Source organism: Euphorbia lathyris, chromosome 6 (assembly GCF_963576675.1).
Source record: "Euphorbia lathyris chromosome 6, ddEupLath1.1, whole genome shotgun sequence".
NCBI lineage: Eukaryota > Viridiplantae > Streptophyta > Magnoliopsida > Malpighiales > Euphorbiaceae > Euphorbia > Euphorbia lathyris.
In genome coordinates, this window is record NC_088915.1 from 52,612,667 (window position 1) to 52,621,069 (window position 8,403).

General features: G+C 33.9%; 1 protein-coding gene across 1 annotated transcript; it reads right to left on the minus strand.

Annotated features, from left to right (window-relative positions):
- Window positions 1–1,284: 1,284 nt before the first annotated feature.
- LOC136233689 (uncharacterized) lies at window positions 1,285–7,558 on the minus strand. Its single transcript, XM_066023400.1, has 3 exons — window positions 6,950–7,558; window positions 5,004–5,049; window positions 1,285–1,715 (listed from the first exon to the last, which is right to left on the minus strand). The coding sequence occupies exons 1-3, from the start codon at window positions 7,556–7,558 to the stop codon at window positions 1,285–1,287; spliced, it is 1,086 nt and encodes a 361-aa protein (XP_065879472.1).
- Window positions 7,559–8,403: the final 845 nt, after the last annotated feature.

An 8,403-nucleotide genomic window follows, 5' to 3' on the forward strand; every position in this document is an offset into this window, starting at 1 on the left:
GTCAATAATGACAGCAACTTGAAAATGATCATTTAAAGGCATACCTTCTGAGATAATTTCATGTGCTATCTTCTGTAATTCATGAGATTGAAATTCCACTGACTTGTCATCGGTCATCTGGAATTTGAGGTAGCGGCTTATAGCGTACTTTTTCGATCCGGCCTCCTCAGTGTCATACTTCCTCTGCAGAGCTTTCCAAATTTCTTTTGCTGTTTTTTCCTCAGCAGTATAGTAATCATACAGATCGTCTGTCAACCCATTGAGTATATAATTTTTGCACAAAAAGTCAGTTTCTGTCCATTTTTCAGCAGCACGAACACCAGCACGAACATCTGCCTCATCACCATCTTCAGGAACAATTGTCTTTTCAAAAATCAGAACAGAAGCTACCTTCTTTGTTGTGAGGTAGAACAACATCTTCTGTCTCCATCTTCGGAAGTGAGCTCCTTCAAACCGGAATGGTTTGTTGATCTCAGCAATCCCATTTGATTGTTCGGTAGCCATCAGCAGTAATTGAATCGTCTTAAAATTGTTGAAACTCGAACTCAGAAAACACGTTCAGAAATATATACGTTATGAATAACGTTCACAAAGCCTAAATCAGAATGTAAATAATTGAATAAAAAAATTGATTTCCGAAATTAATAAAAATAATAATAAAAATATAATTAATTTTTTTAATAAAAAATTATAGTATTTACACCACACCAACCCGGCCGGGCGGCGGCGCGCGCGCATGTGTGGTGGTCAACCAAGAGGTAGGTCCTCACCCTTTCACAAAAGTGGGTACCCCTTGGGGCACACCCCAAACATGTGAGGACCTCCTTTCTAAATATCTCCACCAAGTGCTTTGAAAGCAATGTGAGATTCTTTTCACTTAAAAAACTTAAAGACATGAGCTTATTTCATAAATTATAATTGGGCCAAGCCCAACATGGTAGTAGCTTTTACTACTAGACTAAAAGTGTCTTTGTTGTTAATGCATGATTATTGTGCCAAGCCACGAGCTACAAGATGTGCCTTGTATTACTCAATTGAACCATGAGAGTGACGTTTGATTCTAAATAACCATCGAGATGCGAGGATGTTCCAGTTTGGAGGATGGGGAACAAAAATCCACGTGTCATTGTCCAATAGGGCCTTGATTTCACCAGATATTTCACCTCATCATTCTTGTATTTTGTTGGCTTTGCTAAAGCACATTGGTTTGATATCACCATGAGGATGAGATACAAGTAGCGAAACAACATATTGTGGAGTCGAGGTACACCGAGTTCCAAACTCCTACCATTCGGGTATGAGTGTTTCTATATTGACAGTGAATGATGGAGCTGTTGATCGGATCCTCAAACTCATATGGTGACTGCACCCCACATCACTACTAGTAGATGTATTCTCAGTTGCAGACTGTATTAATGTTGTGCTTAATGTTGTTGAAGATGCAGAGGCCAAAGTCGATAACGTGTCTGATGAGAGAGGGAAAGTAAACAAATCCGCAAAAGATGAAGCATCTACTAGTGTACGAGTATCAGTAGTACTGTAATGCTGAAATGCTACTAGACTAAAAATTCGAACAACAAGAATCTGAGCTGTTGTATGACAGGAGTTGCAAACTGTAGAAGTTGACACATTTGGCAAAGCAGGGGCACACTCCACTAATTTAGCACGACGAATCGAACTAGTGTTGATAGAGTGAGGCAGAAGACCAGCATTACCTTACAGTGAACCAAGTATAGACGAGAGCTGATGAATGGTGGCATTTGATGTACGCACACTAGTAAGATCTTATGACTTTTCAAAAGTAGCAGGAAATGCATCTTCACGGTAATCAACAAATTTGCAAACATACACAAATCACGTATCCAAGTCAAACTAAATTTTGCCAGAATGGTTGGAGGAAGACCCAAGATAGACACAAAGTTTTGAACGAAGACTATATTTGTGGGTATTATAAGGACGGAGATACAAAAAAATGACGCAACCAAAAACTTAAAGGATAAATAATTTGGAACTTTTATTGTGAAGTTTAAAATATGGAGAGGATTTATCAAGAGTTTTAGTGGGAAACATATTAATCATACAAATGCTATGAGTAATTGCATAGTTCTAGAATTTAATAGGTAAAGATGCATGAGCTAATAATATGAGTGATGTATCTACTAAGTGATGAATCTTTCTTTCAGCAATGTCGTGTTGGGCATGAGTATGAGGGCATGCTCAAATTTGTGAATAATATCGTTGCTTTTGAGAAACGATTGAAACTTTTGGAATTCACCACCAAAGTCAGAATAAATTTTTTTAACTTTAGCATTTAATTGTGTAGTGGTCATAACAAAAAATAGAGTAAACATCATTTTTATTCTTTAAGAAAAAGACCCATGCATAACGAGAAAATTCATCAATAATTACAAAAAAATTAACAATGTCCACAAGTAGAAATAACAGGGCAGAGCCCCAAACATCAGAATGTAAGTTTTCAAATAAAGAAAAGCAAGTGCGATTTAAAGCAGGTAAAGATAAACAATGAGTTTTCCCTAACAGACAGTATAGACATTCATTGACCATTGAAGAATATGGAAGTTGTTGTTGTTTGACAATAGAGTTGACAATGCGATTTTGACAATGACTCAGTTGTGCATGCCACCACTCAAATGACACCTTCTCTCCGACTAGCGCATGCTTCAATGTAGAAGGGAGTTCATACAGCATGTCTTTACTCAGTCCATCCAAGAGGGATTGCCTCAGTCTCCTGATCCTTTTGTAAGAAATGGTTAGCCCAAAATTCAAAATAGTATTTATTGTTTTTTTTATGAATATTTGTAAGAAATGGTTAGCCCAAAATTCAAAATAGTATTTATTGTTTTTTTATGAATATTTGTATAGAAAATAGGGATTTTGTAAGTTTAGGTACAAGCAAAGCATTATAAGTTTTCAAATTATGAATTTCAGATTGACCATAGTGAGAGATGTGTAAACATTGACCATTGCCAAACTGAATACTATCATAACCAGGATACCAATGCATATGATGACGTTGAGATGAATCAGCTATCATATGATGTGTGGCTCTAGTGTTAGGATACCACGATTGGGGCAGACTAGTGAATGGATCAAAAGGATGCTGCCATGCCATATTTGCATATGGGCGCGGACTAGTGCTATATGGGCGGGGAGGTCGAGTTTGAAATGAACATTATGAATAGGAATCGCCCAGAACCAGACTTGGACTTTTGTCTGCCCAACGATTCACATCGCCACACTTGAAGCATCGTCCTCTCTTCTTCTTAGTCCTCTATCTCTATTGATCATTACCTCGAGCTATGTTATAATGTGCTTCATGAATGATTGAATGAGATGGAATAACAGTTGAGGCATGTGCACTCTTTAAAAGTGTAGGGAGAAATGAGAGCTTTTGCCTTTTGCAGTTATTAGCATCAGAAGAAACGAATCATGGATCCTTTTCACCTATTTAGATGAAGGCTACACAAGAGAAGCAGTCACCGTAGTTCCATAAACTAAGGATGCACACCGAGATAGGAGAGCGGTTGCAACTAGTGCAGGGAGAGAGGAGAGCTTTTGCCTTTTGCAGTTATTCGCAGTCTCTGTGAATTGCATATGCAGTATTCTCTCTTAGGTTTATCCTCATTAACTATCTATTTATAGTTAGACTAAAACCTAAACCCTAACTCTAACTTTAACTCATAAGGTTACGGGTAGACTTAACGGATCAGTAAATGGACCAAGACTCATTTAGTCCATTAATTCCTACACTCCATTTTAGTATTTTTGTTCTTTTATTCTTGATTAAGAGTTTAAAAAAATTAATCATTTGAAGAACTAAAAAAAAGCCTAATACATCACTAGCTCCCTTAACGTTCATAATAGTAGATTAGTTCCCTGAACTTTGCAAGTGTCTCACCAGCTTCTTGAACTTGATTATTCAATATCACTCTCCCTGAACTTGTCCATAAAACTAGATTAGCTCCTCGAATTTTATAAGTATCTCACCAACTCCCTGAACTTGCTTATTCGGTAAGAGCTAAATATAAAAACCATAATACTAACTCTTAATTCTCATCCATTCGATCTCTCAAACCTGCAACATTAACTCTTATAATAGGTTGAAAGTTATGAGAAGAGAAAAAAATTACCTCTCAAATAGATGAAGACGTATTTTTAGAATTTAGGTTTACTAGGTTTTTGTATTTAGTTGTTACAGAATAAGCAAGTTTATGGAGTTGGTGAGACACTTATAAAGTTTAAGGAGCTAATCTACTTTTATGGACAAGTTCAAGGAGTTGGGGATAGAAAATAATTAAGTTCAGTGAGCTGGTGAGACACTTGCAAAGTTTAGGAAGTTAATCTATTATATTATGGACAAGTTCAGAGAGCTGGTGATGTATTAAGCCTAAAAAAATGAATAACTAGGCGTAAAACTATCATAAAGAAACACACAAGGGCGGATATAGGGAGGGGCCCGGAGGGGCCTAGGCTCCTTCCGCCGCTAGAACCACCATAACCACGAGTACTTTCCTCTCCATAAAGTTTGAAGTTGTTGTGGTTCCAGCCCCCTGTTTCCAAGAAAAAATGACCAGGTGCTGAATTAGCATCCCAAAATTGGCTCAGGTCCTATTAGACCATCTCTAAATCTAAAATTTTAATTTTTTTTGACTTCTTAGACCCTCTCTAAATCTAAAATTCTAACTTTTTTAAGCATGTTGGGCACTCCTTCAATCCAAATTTCTGATTTTTTTTTGCCTGTTAGGCCCTTCTAAAATCCAAATTTCTATTTTTTTTAGCATATTAGGTCATACCTAAATCCGATTTTTTCTATTAGACACTTTTTTTTACAGGTTAAGAATCTTAAATACAATATAGTTTAATTTTGAAAAGTTTTACATTGATACTTAAAAATTGGTTCTTGACCACTCTAATTATAACACGTATATATACGAAAAAAATTTATCGAGTTCAATTTAGCAAAAAAAAAAAAAAATACACACCATGTGTAAAATCAGTCCTCCCAACCGAACAATCTTGTATTCGCCACTGGAAACACATACAAACAAGGAATAAAAGAAAAGATACCAATAGTTTAAAAAAATAATAAACAAACAAACAATGGATGGTCGTAGATTAAAGAAAAATGCCAAATAATAAGCACCAAAATTATAGTCTGTTAACCTCAATGAATTAGGAACACGAGGAAGAGAGGGAGTAATATGTAAATTTAATGTTTAATTTAGTGTTTTAAATTTATTCCATTTAATATCTTCCATTCATTGAAGTTAAATTATTTTTATGGTTTCTTAAAAAAATTAGTTTTATGGTGGTATAAGTTATTTTGTTGTGTAATTATTGATTTCTTTTCGCCAAATATATCACTAGCTCTCTGAACTTGTCCATAAAAAATAGATTGGTTTCCTGAATTTTGTTAGTGTCTCATTAGTTCCTTAAACTTGCTTATTTCGTATCATCAGCTCCCTAAGCTTATTCATAAAAGTAGATTAGTTCCATGCACTTTGCAAGTATCACCAGCTCCCTAAACTTGCTTATTCCGTAACAAATAAATACAAAAACTTATTAAACCTAGATTCTAAAAATACATCTTCATCTATTCGACATATAATTTTTTCTCTTCTCTTATCTTTCAACCTATTATAAGAGTTAGTATTCAGGTTTGAGAGATCAAATGGATGAGAATCGAGAATTATTATTATGATTTTTGTATTTAGTTGTTACAGAATAAGCAATTTCGGGGAGTTGGTGAGACACTTGAAAAATACATGGAACTAATATATATTATGGACAAGTTTAGAGAGCTGGTTATACGAAATAAATAAGTTTAGGGAGCTGGTGAGACACTAACAATGTTCAAAGAGCCAATCTACTCTTATGGACAAGTTCAGAAAACTCGTGTGTATTAGATCATTTCTTTTATGTTTTGAATTTTTTTTATGGTAATATATTGTTTATTCTCTATAAAGTTAAAAACTATACATTAATTGCACACATTGAATCGATTAAATTGAATCGAAATGTTAGGTTAATGTTGTTTTTAACTTAGGGGGTGTTTAGTTTAAATTTTCGAGTCGGAATCAAAATCAGAATGTGGCAGAATCAGAATCGGAACGACTAATTATTTATTTATTATGTTTGGTTCAGATCTGATACCTTTTAAAAGTTTTTGATTATTTAATGATTAGAATAAGAGTGAATGCACTATATATTAAAAATAGTTTAGTAAATAATAATAATTATTATAACTATAATAAAAAATGCCAAAAAAGAAAATCAAATCATTCTAAAACTTGGACTACCAAAAAAAATAAGTGTGTCAAAAACTAATATATTAAAATAACACGAATGGTTTCATATTGTAAACAATTGTATTATAAATTTAGAAGAAAAAAACATTTTTATATGAACTATAACCATAACAACATGTATCTTTTAGTGGAAAAAAAATGGTTTATTTATTACGAAGGGTAAATTCCAAAAAAAACTATTTTGGTTTGATGTTCTTCCAAAAAAACCCTTGTGGTTTGTTATTACAAAAAAAAAAAAAGACTGTGGTTTGCGCCGTTAACCAAAAAACGGAAAATGGCTTAACGGTGTTAAAATGCTGACGTGGCACAGGGGCAAGGTTGGAAATTCGAATTTTATTTTATTTTATTTTTTTCCACTCTCTCTCCTCCTTCTTCTTCCTCCTTCTCCTCTTCTTCTTCTTCTTCTTCTTCTCTCTTCTTCTTCTTCTTCCTCCTTCTTTCTTCTTCCTTTTTCTTTTTTTTCCTCTATTCTTTTTTTTTTAATTTCGGACACTCTGAAATTTTTCAGAAATCTGGAAAATTTCCGGATTTCTGGAAATTTCCAGATTTCCGAAAATTTTCCAGAAATCTGGAAAATTTCCGAATTTCTGGAAATTCTTTTTTTTTTTAATTTCGGACACTCTGAAATTTTCCAGAAATCTAGAAAATTTCCGAATTTCTGGAAATTTCCAGATTTTCGGAAATTTTCCAGAAATCTGGAAAATTTTCGGATTTCTGGAAAATCCAGAAATCTGATCAATAGCAATCTGATCCTCTTCCTTATCAATGAATTCAGCAGCAGGAGCTCGACAAATAGGGCAATTCAAGTGAGAATTCAACCACATATCAATACACTCAACGTGAAATCCATGGCCACATTTCTTCAACCTTCTCCCAATTTCATTTTCCTCGAAAACGCTTAAGCAAATCACGCATTCTAAGCTCTTCTCATGTTCTTCTTCCTGGAAAACGAAGAGCGGAATTGAGGCGATGAGTGAGGGATCGAGTCCCTTGGATTTGGAAGGAGACGGAAGAAATGTTGAAGGAGGAGGATTAAAGGTGTATGAATTTACAGATGCGGAGGTTGAAGATGAAGATGAAGATGGAGATGGAGATGGAGAGAAGAACCATCTGGCGTAGATATGGAGGAGAAGAACGAAGAGAATGACGACGAGAAGGGAAATAATTGCGGCTAACATTATGTTTGTGTCGTATGAAGATATGCTGTTAATAAACTCATTTTTACCCATTGATTTTTGGATTTTGATTTGGATTTGGATTTCAAACTCTGAACATTAATGAAGATGATCATCAATGGAGAAGGAAGAAGGGAGAGGAAGAGGAAGAAGAAGAAGGATGAGAGAGAGAGGGAAAAAAATAATAAAAAAAAAATTCGAATTTCCAACCTTACCTCTGTGCCACGTCAGCATTTTAACACCGTTAAGCCATTTTCCGTTTTTTGGTTAACGGCGCAAACCACAGTCCTTTTTTTTGTAATAACAAACCACAAGGGTTTTTTTGGAAGAACATCAAATCATAGGGTTTTTTTTTTGGAATTTACCCTATTATGAAACGTGAATATTTTTGGGAATTGAATTGATTGATATGGAAAGTAAGGGAAACCAATGGTTCCTATAATTGGGATAATGGAATACATATTTTAACTAAATACTCACAACAAAGAGAAAATGATTCATCCTCATTTCCATTTTATAGTCAAAATTTATTTAACCAAATACCCCTTAAAGTGTGAATTTCATTAATTTAATTGAATTATTAAGTTTTTTTTTTTAATATGGTTTTTTTTTTTTGCTTCAATGATAAATTTAATTGTTGAATACTTTTTAGTAATATAGATAAATTTGTCATAAAAAAAGAATTCTCTTCCAAGAAAAAAGAATTAAGAAAAATCAAAATTCAAATATTGAATTGTCATTCAATAATTCAAATCCTAATAAAGAGGATAGTGAAAAGAGTTAATATGATAGTGAAAAGACTAAATATGAATTATTTGATAATGATATAATTGATGATCTTGACAGGCGTAAATCAAATAGCACCCATCCATTTAAAATAATTGAAATTAGAAATGCAT

Excerpts from the sequence above, each read along its gene's own strand:
- LOC136233689 (XM_066023400.1), bottom strand. The coding sequence starts at position 7,558 with ATGGGTAAAAATGAGTTTATTAACAGCATATCTTCATACGACACAAAC. Across the intron at positions 5,050-6,949 it reads GATTTCTGGAAAATTTCAGA|TGGCGAATACAAGATTGTTC; the intron begins GTGTCCGAAATT and ends ATGTGTTTCCAG. Across the intron at positions 1,716-5,003 it reads GAGGACTGATTTTACACATG|GTAATGCTGGTCTTCTGCCT; the intron begins GTGTGTATTTTT and ends GTTCACTGTAAG.